Source organism: Xenopus laevis, chromosome 5L (genome assembly GCF_017654675.1).
Source record: "Xenopus laevis strain J_2021 chromosome 5L, Xenopus_laevis_v10.1, whole genome shotgun sequence".
Taxonomy (NCBI): domain Eukaryota; kingdom Metazoa; phylum Chordata; class Amphibia; order Anura; family Pipidae; genus Xenopus; species Xenopus laevis.
Genome location: NC_054379.1, coordinates 54073684 through 54090284, shown reverse-complemented (window position 1 = coordinate 54090284; position 16601 = coordinate 54073684). Strand labels below are relative to the sequence as shown.

The 16601-nt window shown below is 37.7% G+C and overlaps 1 protein-coding gene across 1 annotated transcript; it reads right to left on the bottom strand.

The window, feature by feature from the left end:
• Nucleotides 1-642: 642 nt before the first annotated feature.
• Nucleotides 643-15213, bottom strand: agt.L (angiotensinogen L homeolog). Its single transcript, XM_041562771.1, has 5 exons — nucleotides 13100-15213; nucleotides 5507-6324; nucleotides 3673-3940; nucleotides 2402-2546; nucleotides 643-1112 (listed from the first exon to the last, which is right to left on the bottom strand). Exons 2-5 carry the CDS (start codon nucleotides 6294-6296, stop codon nucleotides 915-917), a joined length of 1401 nt encoding a protein of 466 aa, XP_041418705.1. The 5' UTR covers nucleotides 6297-6324; nucleotides 13100-15213; the 3' UTR covers nucleotides 643-914.
• Between the last annotated feature and the right edge of the window lie 1388 nt (nucleotides 15214-16601).

Sequence of the window (16601 nt, the reverse complement as noted above, 5' to 3'; positions counted from 1 at the left end):
AAATGAGTGTGCTGATCCTTCATCATATATATATATATGTATATATATATATATATATATATATATATATGTATGTATATGTAGATATATATATATATGTATATATATATATATATATATATATATATATGTATGTATATGTAGATATATATATATATGTATATATATATATATATATTTATATATATATATATATATATATATATATATATATATATATATATATATATATATATATATAGAAAAAGTACTGGATCAAGCACTCCCACGCTCTAGTTCATCAATTCACCCAGGTGCTATCCATTTGTCTGGTATGTAGAAATATTCATCAATTCCAGATGCACACAAGGATTTTTGGAAATAAAAAACGTAACTTTTATTTAATATATCATTAAAAGAAAACAGGCCTGTTTTCTTTTAATGATATATTAAATAAAAGTTACGTTTTTTATTTCCAAAAATCCTTGTGTGCATCCGGAATTGATGAATATTTCTATATATATATATATATACACACAATCCTCTCCAAAAGAAGCCGCACTGCTCAGGACTTATTGCAAAGTAATATATTTATTAGAAAACCTAACGTTTCGGCTGCAACACCAGCCTTTGTCAAAGTGACACTTTGACAAAGGCTGGTGTTGCAGCCGAAACGTTAGGTTTTCTAATAAATATATTACTTTGCAATAAGTCCTGAGCAGTGCGGCTTCTTTTGGAGAGGATCGTATGCAGCTTTTGTGAGGCGTGCACCCAGGCAATGTGAGGACCATTTATCGTGAGTGCTGGGATTTTGGGGAAGTATATATATATACACACATATATATATATATATATATATAAATATATAATTGGAGCAATTATTTAGAAGCAATGTTTGCAGTTCGTTTACCATATTTTTCTTGAAAATCAAAATGTTACATTGTACTTAGAGGACTTTTCACTCTTCCAATAAAAAGCAATGCCTTTGTTGTGCCTTCAAAGACAACAAAAAAGAATGGCTTGTCAAATTTGATCTCCAGTGGCTCTTGGTCTTTTTTATTCAGTGGGATATGTTGTGCTTTATTTACATGTTCACCACTTTCTTGTAGCTCAAAATGAACTTTATTAATAACCTGAAACAATGGCAAAACAAAAATATTAGTGAGCTCTTAGAAGAAACAACTTTGTTTTAATTCAATGATAAATTAATTAAATAATAAATGTTTAGTGCATGGAGCAGATTCACTAAAGGGTGAAGTTGTTACCACCCGCAGGGACCTCGCCAAATCACTAACAGGTGCAGGTGCCAATGCGCTAGCAAACGGGACCATAGCTAGCGTTCATTCCCACTCTATAGCCAGGCGACTTTTAGCTCTGGCGAACAATCATTACTCCGCAAATTCACTAAAGTGCAGATTTTACTAAACGTTACCTATTTCGCCAGAGTTGACTTTGCTACCTCAGACCAGGCGAAGTGCTAAAAAGAAGCTAGATCTTCTTTAAACTTCTGTCACATCATATCCTATGTGCCGAAAATGCATTAAAGTTCAAAAAACGCTGCCGACTTTTTTTTTTATTTTTAAGCACGGCAAAAGTCCTAACAAACTTTTTTTGGATAACCAGTTTTTCCACACATTTTATAACATATGGAACATTAATTTTACAGTGGGCTCATATGTAGGGCATTATATTAACTCTCTTGTCTTTATTAAGGTTCCCTTAATAAAGTGATTACTTCAAGCATTTGCACCAACATTTATAATAAAGACCTCCATACAACTTTAAATTACCCGCCGTATGCAAATTGACCTAAGCGCAAGATCACCAGCGAATTTTCGATTGGCACATATGAACGCTAGCGCATCTTCGCTATGAAATGCTTGCACTGCCGAAGTAAAGCTAGCGAAAAGTCGCCAGCATTTGTTGTCCAGGGCGCAACTTCGCATATTAGGGAATTAGCGCAGTGGTAGCGAATTTTCACCTGTCGAAGTGGTGAGATGAATGCGAAATGGTCACTGACTACAATTCGCCCTTTAGTGCATCTGCCCCCATGTAATTATGGTTTTATTTACACTTTAATAAATGCTTTTTGTCTGAGGACAAATCAGAATCTCTACAAAAGTAATGATTCAGGCCTTTAAAGGTGTGCATAGGGGGTCACCATCTTGGCTTTTGTTAAAAGTGTCAGTGACACTGCACATGCTCAATGGGTCTGGGCAGCTGTTGAGAATCTAGGCTTAGAGGTCATGAGAAATTATTGAGCAGGTTCCTCTGTCATAAAAGTTGATGCTACAGGGCTGATTATTACATTCTGATGCTAACCAGGTTTCTGAGCTTCCATGTAATGTGGATATGAATACATTTGTAATCAACCTCATATCGTGACATTGCAAATGCTAACTGGTATGTTTCTCAATGTTACCTTTCCAACTGTGAGCTGTACATTGCTTATCTTAGTAAATTCAGCTTTTTTTCCGAGTAGATATGGTAACTCCATGTTGCTAAGAATTTCTTGAATATCATAAGAACTTTCTATTTCCATCTTTGGCAAAGATAGATTGATTTGGCTATAGGAATAAAAAGAAGAAAATGTTAATGTAATTATTCCCTTTGGGGAAAAAGTTGTAATTGATGTGATAAGTTTCCAAAACATAGGTCCTGTAAACAAAAAAGTCCACATATTATGAGTCATATAATTTATTCTACAAACCCAGTTGATCTGTATAAGCAGATGATTTACATTGTGTAAACTAAAATTGCTATCTGAAGCATACTGTAGTCAAGCTGGTGCCTGTTGAACTAGCAGTTTAATGTTTCCACTTTCATTATTGACTTTGTCTAATTAATGCATGGTGAAAGAAATATCAGATTGTGTTCTAAAACTCATACATAGGCATTTACTGTACTTAAAATATTGTAGAACTTTAGGCATTGCCACGAGCATTTGAGGCAGGGAGTGCGAATGACTTTGTGCATGTTGAAGGTGGGGCATATTTAGATTAAAAGTCCCAAATCTCTGCTAATTATAACTAATTATAATTAAATGATGATATGTATTAAGCTGGCTAGGAGGCTCATCAAAATCTCTTAGAAAGCCTTGTTGCTTTGTTTGCAATGTCCACGTTTTTCATTTAGTGGGTCTGTTATCCCACATATAGTACCATGCATCACTTAATTGAATTGTAATTGTGAATTCATTCAAAAAAGTCAAGCTATGGTGGGATATACAATTTCCTTTACAGGGCAGATCACAGTCAATTCAGTAATTACCAGTTCAGAAACAGTTGTATGCATTGTGATTCTGATTCCCTATTTTATTTCAATCTCCCTTTCAGATCACTTTGTTTATGTTTTGGAAATTAATGGCCTCTACATCTCATTTTTCCTAAAACTAATATCATTGATAAGCAGTGGCTTAACTATATATTACTGAGACCCATGGCATATTTAGGTCCCCAAATATTTGGCCTATTCTACCAAGATATATTGACATTGTTCATTAATTATGTCCCCTACACTCCTGGCCCCCCTTGCAACCACAAGGTCTGCTTCCTCTGATGTTATGCCCCCGTTGAAAAGATTGCATTTGTTTTTCTGTAACACTCCCATGAAATAGTTCCCATATAAAAATAATCTTATTGCTACCCAGTAGATAAACCATTAAATACATGCAACAAGATAGAAGTGCCATACCTGCTTGATAGGTTCTCCAGCCATTTCAGAAATGTATCCCAAGAAAGGGAAGACTCTATATTTTCAAGGGTGTTCTCATTTATTGGCTGAATCAATAGCATGAAATCATTTTCACCTAGTGGAACCTTTACTATAACCTGATTCATGTTGATGTCATGCTTATAATGGAACATTCCAGACATTGAAATCATGGAAGTAGCAATTTTTCTGCCTGGCTCAATCCAAAAATCTTGAGGTTCCGGAATTAAATATGAATTTTGCAGTGTGCCTATAAAACATTATTATTATTATTACAATATATAATTAAGTGCATTTCATAGTCCATTATGTTCTAAAGAGTTAATTTTATACTGTGCAGAGCACTGTATTTACATTCTATAGATCCCTTAAAGGAGAAGGAAAGGTTAAAACTAAGTAAGCCTTATCAGAAAGGTCCATCTAAATATACCAGTAAACCCCCCAAGTCGTGCTGCTCTGAGTCCCCTGTCAAAAGAAACACTGCATTTCTTTCCTTCTATTGTGTACACATGGGCTTCTGTATCAGACTTCCTGCCTTCAGCTTAAACCTCATTGCCCTGGGCAAGAGCATGCTCAGTTTGCTCCTCTTCCCCCGCCCCCTCCCTTCTCTACTGTAATCTGAGCCCAGAGCAGGGAGAGACTCAGGCAGGAAGTGATGTCACACCACATTAATACTGCAGCTCCTATCCTAAACAAACAGAGAGTTCTAGAACTTTTTACTCAGGTATGGTAAAACATTCTACAGAATAAATATAGCATTCTAGCTTGCACTATTGCGGCTAATCTATTGGCAATAAAATGCCTCAGTAGCTTTCCTTCTCCTTTAAAATAACTAACCACCATGAGCTTCCTTTGGTGAAAACTGTGTTCCGAATATTTATATTCTCTTCCAGCCCATTTAATCAAAATATAAAATAATTATTTGGTTGACAGCAGGGTATTTATCACTCTAGCTGCATCTGCTGGACTCCAAGTCAATCTAAACTAAAGGAATCATAGAGGTGATGTTACTAGCTGAAAGATAGTACTACAGTTGAGAGTAATGCCCTTCTGCCCACCAGTAAATAGATGGAAAACACAGTAAAGTGCAAACATTGCCTTCTGCACCACTTCATTCAGAATGGTTTAATTTACACCAAAAAGGACAGAAATAATAACTCATTCCAAAATATAGGACAGTGATCCCCAACCAGTGGCTCATGAGTAACATGTTGCTCTCCAATCCATTGGATATTGCTCCCAGTTGCCTTTCAATTGCACCCCCTGCTCCCCCCGGTAGTTCCACCACTGGCTTGGGGGGGGCCCAGGGGAGGTCAGGACACTAGCGTATGGAGCGCAGTGGTGCTCTGTGTGATAGAAGAGCTGAATTTCCCATTTAGAAACCATAAATTAGTCTCTTGGCGCCATTGATAACTAATGGGGTGCTGCTGCCTTAGGCAACTTTCTCAACTCACCTTATTGGTGCAGTGCCCCTGGCTTAAAACAATCTGTACTGCCAAACCAAGCATTCTGTAGGCGACTACTCCACATTGGGATTACCAATAGCAAATCACAGCCCATATTTGTCACCCCAGGAACTTTTTGCATACTTGTGTTGCTCTCCAAATATTTTACATTGAAGTTTGGCTCACGGGTAAAACAGGTTGGGGACCCCTGATATAGGACAAATATACACTGTACAAGTTCGATCTATAAATGCAAACGTAATCGTTGCAGGGTTTCTCAGATCAGTAAATGTTTATATATATATATAAAATCTAATAAATATTGCTTTTGTTTCTGTGTATAAGGAAATTAAAATCCAATGTGTTCCTACCTTTAAAATGGAGATAGCTAGTAAAAAGGATATTGGTAGAGGCATCAACTGGTGTTAATATATATTTGCCTTTTTTCGTTGACCGAGTGTCCAGATATTTTTTGATTAAGTCCACAGCTTTGGGGGGATTGGTAAAATCTACCCCTCTCACATAAAATTTATCAGATGAAGGAATCAGATTATGAATAAAGGTTTCAGACAGAGGAACATCTTTGGAGACAAACAGACATGTCATTTTCTGTGACTCAATGCTGTTATCTTTGGAAAAGAGACGGTTATCAATGTGCTTGAGTGTTGAAATGACTTTTAGAGCATCCACTTTAGAGACGCAGTCTTGGTCCCCTGACTGGTGAGCAAATCCTAAAAATGCCTGCAGATCAGCTGAAGTGTGAGTTGAGGCACCCAAGTAAAAAGAAACCAGTGATCCAAATAGATTGGTGAAAGACATAAGGATGGTGTCATCTTTGTGTGTTTCTTTCCATCCATTAAAACACCGAAATCCAACATCATTCACAAGAGATGGTAATATACTCACTCTTTGCCTTTCAACAGTCCCAAGTAGCTTAATTTCTAGAGCTCTTGTGCTTCCCAATGTTTCTTCTTCAGGTGCAATATTTACTTCGATAGAGACTGGAGTGAATGATACTTCTGCTGTGTGATTTTGTTTTTTGACTTTTTCACACTCGTTTTTGTTGTAAGCAAATAGGTTGAACGGGTGAATGTATACACGGTTACTTAATGAGTAACCAAAGCAAATGGAAAGACATAGCCAAATTCTTTGAATGTTCATGATGAATTTCGTATTTTTAAGTCAAAACCTACAAAATATAACGAACAAAAAATCTTCATTCCAGCCCTAGAGATCAGTGTTGGACCAGGTCCACTCTCCAGTCTGAAACTGTTCAGTGGGGTGTGGGCTGCTGGGGGGCCCTGAGGGGGTGCGGGCCCTGGCCCGCTCGCACCCCCTGCTCCCCCGGTAGTTCCGCCACTTGGTAGGGTTTTTTGTTAGTTAAGGGTTGAATTCTCCTTTAACTATTATCTGGTTGCTAGGGTAACTGTCCAGTCAGCATCTTAAATTGCAGAATGTGAATTTAAGTTCTGTCTGGTAGTTGTCCTACATAGTAGTATTCTAAGCGTAGTGCTCAAACTGTGTGTTAGGAGGCAAACATGCAGGTTAATTTTACCCAGAACTGCCAGATCTCTCTCTCTCTCTCTCTCTCTCTCTCTCTCTCTCTCTCTCTCTCTCTCTCTCTCTCTCTCTCTCTCTCTCTCCCTTAATCACAGTTAATGGGATAATTTCATAATTTTAATTGGATTATGACGAAGGCTTCACTGTTGGTGGGTACAAATAATATTTTGCTGTACAAAACAACCACTTACTGTATCTGCACTGAAACTATTGAACAAATTGTAAAAAATGGTTATTTTAATAAAAAGTGCAAAGCTTACCCCAGGTCTAGTAACAACAGCAACCAATGTATTGCTGTAATACCAAGGTATTATTTATTGGTCACCAGTTTAAAAGCATACTGATTTTGTGCTATGAGCTACAAATCATCGTACAAAATTTTCAACTTTTATTACATTGGTCCCTAAGTGCTTTACTCCCAGTGGTGAAAAACAAACATTTAAGAGCCTATGGTTGAACACGTTATTTTGTTGTACCCCAAATTGTAAACACGTGTTTATGAAACTATGGCATTCACCATACGCTGAGATTCCTTTTTTGTGTAAATGGTAAAATCTCTATTTATAAAATAGGCCAGATTCCATAGAGTTAGTGAGAGCTATGATTTGCAAAAGTTGCAACAAAAATAAATGTTTTGGATTAAGAAATTAGATACCAAGAGGTTTTAATGATTTTTGGATAATGAAATGTTTCCTGTAAATTAACCGTGGATGAGCATGATACTAATTGGAATGTCCTTGATGCCATAGATTTTGTATCCTTGCCCTAGTCCTAATCTTAAATTTTCTGAATACAGATAATGGTAATTTATGGACAAGCTTTATTTCTTGTTTATGTTTCTTTGTCTAGATTTATGTTTTATTGAACAGTGTGATAGAGTGAGCTGCTAGACTGGTACTATAAAGCACTACCATATTATTGGTCATCCTCATGTCATTTATTTCATTTTATTACAGCCTATGGACTTGATTACTAAACTTGGGCTTTACTCACTGGTGGACTTACATGTATTTCATACATGTATTACATATTATGCAAAAATTATGGGTATGTTTTTGTATTTTGGGGTGGGTGTGTACTTCATATGTCACTTATTCTAACACACCTTAAATACATGTTCTCACTTTCAGTCTCTGATTTGTGGAAAGGCCACAAAGGCCCAGGCCTAAGGCAGCACAAATTTAGGGATAGCATGCAGCCCAGCCACTTCTACATTTTTTTATTGTAGAATAGATTTACATTTCCTGATCGCTGTCAAAAACCAGAGGAATGCGCCTGTGCAAACAATTGCAGGGGAGGAAGCAAATGTGAGTGAGCTGAGTGGAGCAGAAGCGAGTGAGCACAGATGGCCATCCAAGGGGGACTTGGCCCTAGCTAAGGGTCCACCAAGAAACAATATCAGAACCCCAACGGTATCTCACTAATCAGGGACACAGTGACAGGGGCAGGATTAGGTAGGTCCTTGAATCCCTTTGATGTGTGTTGCATCCCGGGACAGACACCTGTATCACAAGAGGCCCACTGACTAAAGAGAATGTCAACAAGCTGGGCACTGGGAGAAGCAACCTGAACCCTGTACTGTTTTAATAGAAATGGTGCCCATGTGAATAACTGAAAAACTGTGATAAACAGTGAATTGACAGAGAATAAAGTTGTTCCTGAGTTCATCTGTTATTTAGGGGTGGAATTTAAATTATTTGTAAGTGCTAACCCAAAGTCTCCTTGCAATGGTAGTGTGTGGTAAAGGGCTAATTCAGCCCTCATATACTGCTTTTATATTTGTAGGGACCCGTAGGGTTAATTTCCTATCCATTTTAATCCACATGGTTTGGAAACCCTGTTTAGATTTAACTACAGGGTTTCTCACGGCCTGGAAAAGGGGCTAAAGCCCTTGTGCTGGTGCAGCATGGCAGATACTGGAGGTTGCCACAAGGTGTACCACTATAAAAGAAGAGCCATGTGCTCAGACATGCAGTTTCATTGAGATTTGGTCTTACTGCTGACTGATATTTCACTGAGGAAAAAGTGAATCTAAACCGGCAAAATGTAGGCTAAAGGGGAGTTCGATACGCCTGCCAAAGCTGAGGCAGAACACTCAAATACCTGGAAGTTCAACCATGTGGGTTTTGAGCTTGGAAATGCTAGTTTGAGTGCTCACACTATGGAGAGTGTTGAGAGTTGTAGTTCAGCAGTGGAAGTCTTAAGTGCTCGCGCTATAGACAGCATTAGGAGCTGGATGTAAGGAGGAAAAGGGTTATCGAGAGTGTTGGGAGCAATACCCTGGAGGATAACACAAGCTGCATATCTTTCATGGAATGGATTCATCTATGTGGATGCCTGCTACAGCTCTGGGTGAGCCTACCCATCTGAGTAAATCCCCAGAGTGAGTGATGCCCTGGGGAGCGTAGAAAAAGAGAGGATCCAGCATATTTCCATTTGTGACATGGGCTTTGTTTATGCCTGCTTTGAGGGAGCCAATACTAAATCCGGAGGGAGAGGTAGTTTAGGCTGATAGTGCTACTTGGGACCCATTGTACTCATTGGGGATAAGGGGCTAAGATTCTTATTCTTCCAATGGAGTAGTGTGGGACTTTGCCTGGTAGGGAATTACCAGGATGGGACTGGCACAGGATTCCCAGGGTTGTGGGTTATACTATGGAAATGCATAATTGTAATGTGATTTTGGTACTTAGCCTTTAAATCTGCATTTATCTTGTATAAAGTTATTTGTTACACCATACAAGTGTGTGTATTGAATGTTTTCCTAATGGGGCCACCCGCAGGTGTATTCCTGGATCCCATTAGGTGGAGGCACTGCCAGAGAAGAGTTTTTCCAGTACCCTTTCACCTAGCAAAGGGAACTCAGGACCTGCAAATGGTAAGAAATAGTATGATGTATAACCTTTGGCACAGGGGGGGGGGTGGCCAAAAATGGGTTACATGTTATACACTGGTGCACCCTGTTACAGCGTCGCAATGACTTACTGACACATTGGAACAAAGCCAAGCAAACTAGTACACTTGCATAACCAGATCTAATCTGCCTTACACAATGTTACTAACTACACCAACTAAAAAGAAAGCTAACTAGGTTTGTGCAGCCTTTTCAGGTAATGTTCTGTCAAGGTTTCTTTTTGCTTTACATGGTAAGGACACATTTTGATAAATACAGGTAAGGGACATGGCACCCAGAATGCTTGAGACCTGGCGTTTTCTGGATAAGGGATGTTTCCATAATTTGGATCTTAATACTTTAATGCTACTAGAAAAGCATATAAACATAAAAAAAACCCAATAGGCTGGTTTTGTTTACAATAAAGATTAATTATATTTTAGTTTGGATCAAGTACAATGTACTGTTTTATTATTACAGAGAAAAAGGAAATCATTTTAAAAAAATTTGATTATTTGGATAAAATTGAGTTTATGGGAGACGATCTTTCAATAAATCAGAACTTTCTGGACAATGGGTTTCCGGATAACAGATCCCATACCTGTATGCCCCTAATGTATAAACTTGCTAATCTTTCTTTGTGTGTGTGTGTGTGCATAACTCACACCTTTTTATGCTTTAATGGCAAACCGGCACATGAAAATAGTTGTTTCTTGGACAATAACTTTAAAAATGCTATCTTCTCAACTGATAACCAGAGGGACATAATCCGATAAATTAATAGGAATGTTTGTCACTTGGTTTGATTGTGTGATCTTTATGTGTTCTAACATGGTATGTCCAAATGCAGGTTTCAGGTATCATCCTCTCATCCAGGAGGTCTGCACGTTACTTTTTCTGCTACAAAAAACATTGGGACCTGCACATGCAACAGCCCTGGCTGAAGTGCATCATTTCATATTACAATGTATTCGTTTTAACATAGTTTGCAAAAACATTTTTAGGGACAGTCCTTTAATTTTATTTCATAAAACATCAGTCCTCCTCCTGGAACAGTCCACCAATCACTTAATCAGGTTTCAGCATTCTATAGCTTATGAACATATGCAGCCAGACCTGAACCCAGGAATTTTTGAAGGTGCTGAGCTTCATTCTGCTGTTCACTTACCCCAAAACCACAGAATTGTGCCATTCAAGAGTACTCAGCATAGGGTTGGCACCTTTTCCGTTCGGGGAAAACTGGCAGGGGGGCGGGGCGGATGATGTTGGAGGCGGGCCAGTGGCATAGGGGCAGGACTGATGACATTGGGGAGGATGACATCAGGGGCGTGGCTGAAGACACAGCAATCAGCAATTGGCTGATCGCCATGTCATTAACATTAACTGTCAATGTCCTGTCCAGATTTCCTAATTTGGCACTTTTCACCAAGACAGCCCTTCCAAATAGGATTTTCACTTTTTTTACCCGGACAGGTGGCAATCCTAACTCAGCAGCACAGTGTGGCAAAGATTAGAACATGCACTTAAAGGAAAACTATACCCCCCAAACAATGTAGGTCTCTATAAAAAGATATTGCATAAAACAGCTCATGTGTAAAACTCTGCTTCATGTAAACAAGCCATTTTCATAATAATATACATTTCTAGTAGTATGTGCCATTGGGTAATCATAAATAGAAAATTTACATTTTAAAAAATAAGGGCCGGCCCCCTGGGATCGTATGATTCACTGTGCACACAAACAAACCAAACACACTATACTTCTTTGGTCACATGAGCCAATTAACAGACAGAGTTCTGACTTTTGCTTCCACACTTCTTCCTGTTATAGTTAGAGTTGTAGTATTTCTGGTCAGGTGATCTCTGAGGCAGCACACAGACCATCACAAAATGGGGGTTCAAGGCAAGAGATGTAAAAGGGAAATATTTACTTAAATATATATTCCAGTTTAGTAAGATTCTTTAATATGCCACTTAATATGATCTAAACTATCTGTTTCTTAAGTATTCATTTTGGGGGTATAGTTTTCCTTTTAAGTTTTTTTTAAAGGTGCTAAGCTTCAATCTTCCATCTGTTTAAACCACAATCAAACACCTTCCATTTGACCAAGAGATTATGGATACATTTCATAGTATCAATGGACTAAACAACAGGTCACTCTATTAAATGAGAAATCATGCATCTGAGGGATAGTAAAGGTGCTGTGTTTTATTATGTGCAAAACCTGGGTATAGGTCCATAGGCTGAATAACATTGCTGCATTTTCTAACAGCACACATTGCTGAGTGTTTTCTTTAAAATAAATATTTTAAAACTGTAACATGAAATTTCCCAAGTTGCTCAGCTAGACGTATACATTATTATGCAAAGACACATGCTCAAAGGTCCTTTTGGATAATTGTTTAAGTTGGATTCCTAATCTTTTTTTCCTGAACATCAGTCAATAATAAAAGTCCATTATCTCACTGAAACGTCTGTATGTGGTTCCGGGTGTATAACTAAAGGTTATACACTCAGCCTCATACTTTTTTTTTTATCATTAACACCTTAAGACAAAAGTCAATTTTTATAAAGGCATATAATAATTACAACTTTTATATTCTGTAAAACTAGATTTTCTTAGCCATGGCTAGCCATTTAAAATTAAATATTATTAATAATTCAATGTTTCTGATTAAGATTTTCTGTTTGGATATGCACGGTGATTTATTTTGTCTGCTTAATGTTTTTCCCCTATCTGTTTTGCTGGCCAGCAAACCTCTTTAAGGGTTAGTTCACACGAGGAGATTTTGTGACTGTGGCGACTAATCGCCTCTTGTTCTGGGCGACAATCTCCCCGAACTGCCTTAGCGTGTCTTCCCATAGGCTATAACAAAAAGTCACCTGCTCTAAAGCACACGCAACTTCTAGAGGATTTCTAGAACAATATACTTATCCAGGTGGAAAAAAAAACCAGAAAAAAATATTTTTGATAACTTTTCACAGAAAGCACTGTCCCAACTCCATATAAAAAAAACAGGGTACCTTGCAACTACCTATTTTCAGACAGCCACACTTCACTGCTTGCTCTGAGATCAGGAGTTTTTATAAACAGCAATTTGTATGTTACTTAAGTATGCAAGTCTGCCTTTCCCAGCAGCCCATGCTCTTCAAGGCACATTCAGCTACAACAAAGTTGAAATTGTTAACAAAAAAAAAACATTTATACCACACCTACAGGCAGACAAAATAAATCACTGCGCACATCCTAACAGTTTCCGATTAAGATCTTAGATTATGGGGACGATAGGGACAACCTGTATTCTGTATCTGTTAACCAGTTGCACTTTATGTTAGTAACTATATATATATTTACTATTTATTGGCTGTACTGTTTATTTACCCATCTGTACTATTCATCTATTGTAAACTGTACAGCAATGTGTATATGAGTATAGCACACTAAAGACATAATACATACAAAATATAATATTTACAAGTACAAATAGAAGTAATATTTATAGACAATACCTTTGATGAAAGCTGTGATAGGTCTGTTCTTGTTTAATGCACTTAAAATCTGTTGCCAAAATCACACTCACTTCTAATATTTCTTTTAAAATGTCATAACTTTCATTGTTAATCTTTAACTTAGATTTTTGTGTTCTTGTACCTGTTCAGAATGTTCTGTGATGACTTTGTTTGTTACCGGCCATATCATCATCTATGTAATCTTAGTTACTACTGAGCAAACAAATGACATGCCCACCCTCTGTTAATAAGTGTCCTTTGTGTTTATTCTCTTTACTTACAGTACATTCCCCACTATATTTAAACAGTTATGCGCAGTGCTTTATAGTCAAACGTTTATTGTGATTTAAAACAAAAATTTTCAGACCAACCAAGAATCAGCACATATTTACCTGACTCTTGGCCCATTAATTTGTTACAACACTTTGAAATATAGTTTTATGACCATCTGTGAGTTAAGGAACATGAATATACATTATTGCGTGTTTGCTTTTGTTGAATTTGAAGTGATGAAATCTGTTCTTTTTTCCTGTTGATATAGGTGTAGGAGGAAGATTTATATAGTCACTGGCTTCTAAAGGAAATGCCTTCCACCCTAACATACAAACAGGAACACTATGCCTATCTAAGCAAAGTCAAAGTTGTAACAGGAGATCAGGAACTGGCAGATCAAGAAAAATATGAGAACACCCTGGAAGGACCTATATTTGGGAATTGAACCCATGTCTCTAACATCCTGTCAGGGGCGCTGCGCCAATGAGGCGAACTGAGGTGCTCGCCTCAGGCGGCAGCGCCAGATATGCTTACAGAGGTGGCAAAAAGCCGCTCCTGGTACTTTTAAGAGCCGAATTTCCGGTTTTGAAACCAGAAATTTGGCTTTACTAGTGCGAGAGGGTGCAGTTGCGATCTCCGCACTATTGTTCCTGCCTTGGATGCCTCCCCTTCCGATCAGTAAGCAGGCGAGGGGGGGGGTGGCATTTTAGGAGCTGCCTCAGGCGGCTCTGTCATCAGAATCGGCGCTGCATCCTGTTATTTAGAATTTTTGCGCCAAAGCACGGTGCAATGACATCATACGCTGCCACTAAAGAAGAAATCCATGGCACACAGGCTGCTGCAAGCAAGGAACCCCTTGCACGTTTAATGCGGAACGCCGCCACGCCACAAAGCAACGATGTTGTGTGGCATTCATAGGTGCCACCCTCTGGGATTTGAAGCGGATTGCTTTGCAACAGAGTGCTTCTGACAACACACACACAAGCGAACTCAGAAAATCCCTCTTAGACACCACCATTAATGCACAAATAGGTTTATACTGCTGTTCCATCCAATAAATGCAATACTCAAAGTGTACTTTAATTAAATGTAGGCTATTAAAAAAAGTTTCCATTCTTTTGAAAGGAATTTAAATAAACCCATAATGTATTACAGTTGTTGCTCTACCTATGCTGTACCTCAACTACTATTTTCTAATGGGGGACAACTAAAAATGACATATAAAATGTTGCTTTCCCCTCCCTGCCATGGAGCCACTTAAATGAATACATTGGATAGGGAAGCAGTTAGACGTACACTATGCAGCAAAACTAAGAGAAAAAGATTAATCTGTTCATCATCAGACGCCATGCCCAAGACCAAGCAGCAAGTCTCAAACTACAGAAAGCAAGGTTGCACCTTAGAATACCCCAACTGCGAAAATTGAACACAAAAAATAAAAGGTTCCAAGTTCCTAGACCCCATGAGTGTCCTGATGTATACAGGAAGCATGTGGAATTCATGCTTTAAAATAAATGTATAATTTAACTCTGAACCTTACTACAGGCACTACGGGAAGACTTTGTCCCCTTCTGAGGTCGATTGCTTATTTATTGTCCTAGAAATTGTTGTAACTACAATAGAGTAATTGGTACAACACTCAATGTTTCCTCACAATAAGGTTCTTCTGGGCATACTTTAAACAAATGTGCATGTAGAAGTCTGACTCACCTAGCTAACTTGTTGACTTAAATCAGGTCCAGACTGAGAATTAAAATAGGCTCTGGCATTTCAGGTACACAGAGGCTCAATCAGCCCACACAGAGGCCCAAACAGTCCTCACCAGCCCACTAAATACTGACTTTCTATGGCACCTTATAGCAGCCCCTCTGGCATTTGCCAGAACTCACAGATTGCTGGGCCTGACTTAAATTAAATCAAAGTCTGATTCTGAGGATATTTCTTGCCACTGTGCTCCTTATTTTCAGGTATCAGTGCGGTGCCTCAGTTCCTTGGACACTTGGGAATGTATCTCTATATTACTTTAGCAATTTGAAATACAAGAACCTGCACACACAGACTGGGGAATGGCTCTAATTCTTTCTTATTAGGCACAAATGTGATCGATGAAGCATTTAATTGACAAAACACAGCTTCATCAGGATTGAAATTTCTTAAGTTTATCACCATATCAGTGTCATTTTAGTAAAAGGGGTTGTTCACCTTCGAGTTAACTTTTAGTATGATGTAGAAAGTGATATTCTAAGACAATTTGTAATTGGTTTTCATTTTTTATTTGTGGTTTTTGAGTTATTTAGCTTTTTCAGCAATTTGCAATTTCAGCAATATGGTTGCTAAGTTCCAAATTACCCTAACAATCATGTATTTGAATAAAAAACTGTAATATGAATAGGATGAGTAATAAAAATTAGCATTAATGATAAGGAGGTTATTTACTAAAACTTAAATTTTTCTGGACGGGCTTTTTGGGGCAAAAACGCAAACATTTTTCATGTAAAAAATAAACTCAAATGCTGCAAAAAGCCAGACTCCGAAAATCTGCCAGAAATAGAAGGCAAATCATTCAAAAACTATAAAAAATAATGAAGACCAATTGAAAAGTGTCTTAGAATTGGCCATTCTATAACATACTTAAGGTTAACTTAAAAATGACCTTTAAAAAAAACCCCGCCACAAACTTGAGAATAATTAAATACAGCAGAACCCCTATTTTACTTTTTTTATGGGATGTAACACTGAGATTTTGCTGTATACATTTCTGCATTTTGGAACATCATTTCATTAGTAAAACATTTTATCTATTTGAGTTATTTTAACAGTTATTTTAAGCTAAGTTTATGCCCAGCTTCATATTGTGCCTTGTATTCTACTTTTAAAGGTTCTTTCACCTTTGAGTTGTTTTAGTGTGATGTCTGAGGCAATTTGTAATTGGTTTTCATTTTATGTTTTTTGAGTTAATGAGCTTTTTATTCAGTAGCTCTCCAGTTTGCAATCTGGTTGCTATGGTCCGAATTACCCTAGCAAACATGCATTGATTTGAATAAGAGACTGGACTATGAATAGGAGAGAGACTAGAATATGAATAGGAGGGGGACTGGAAATAAAGACGAATTATAAAATGTGGCAATAACAATAAATGTGTAGCCTTACAGAGCATTCGTTTTTTAGGTGAAGTCATTGACCCCCATGTGAAAGCTGAAAAGAGTCAAGAGGCAAATCATTAAAACAA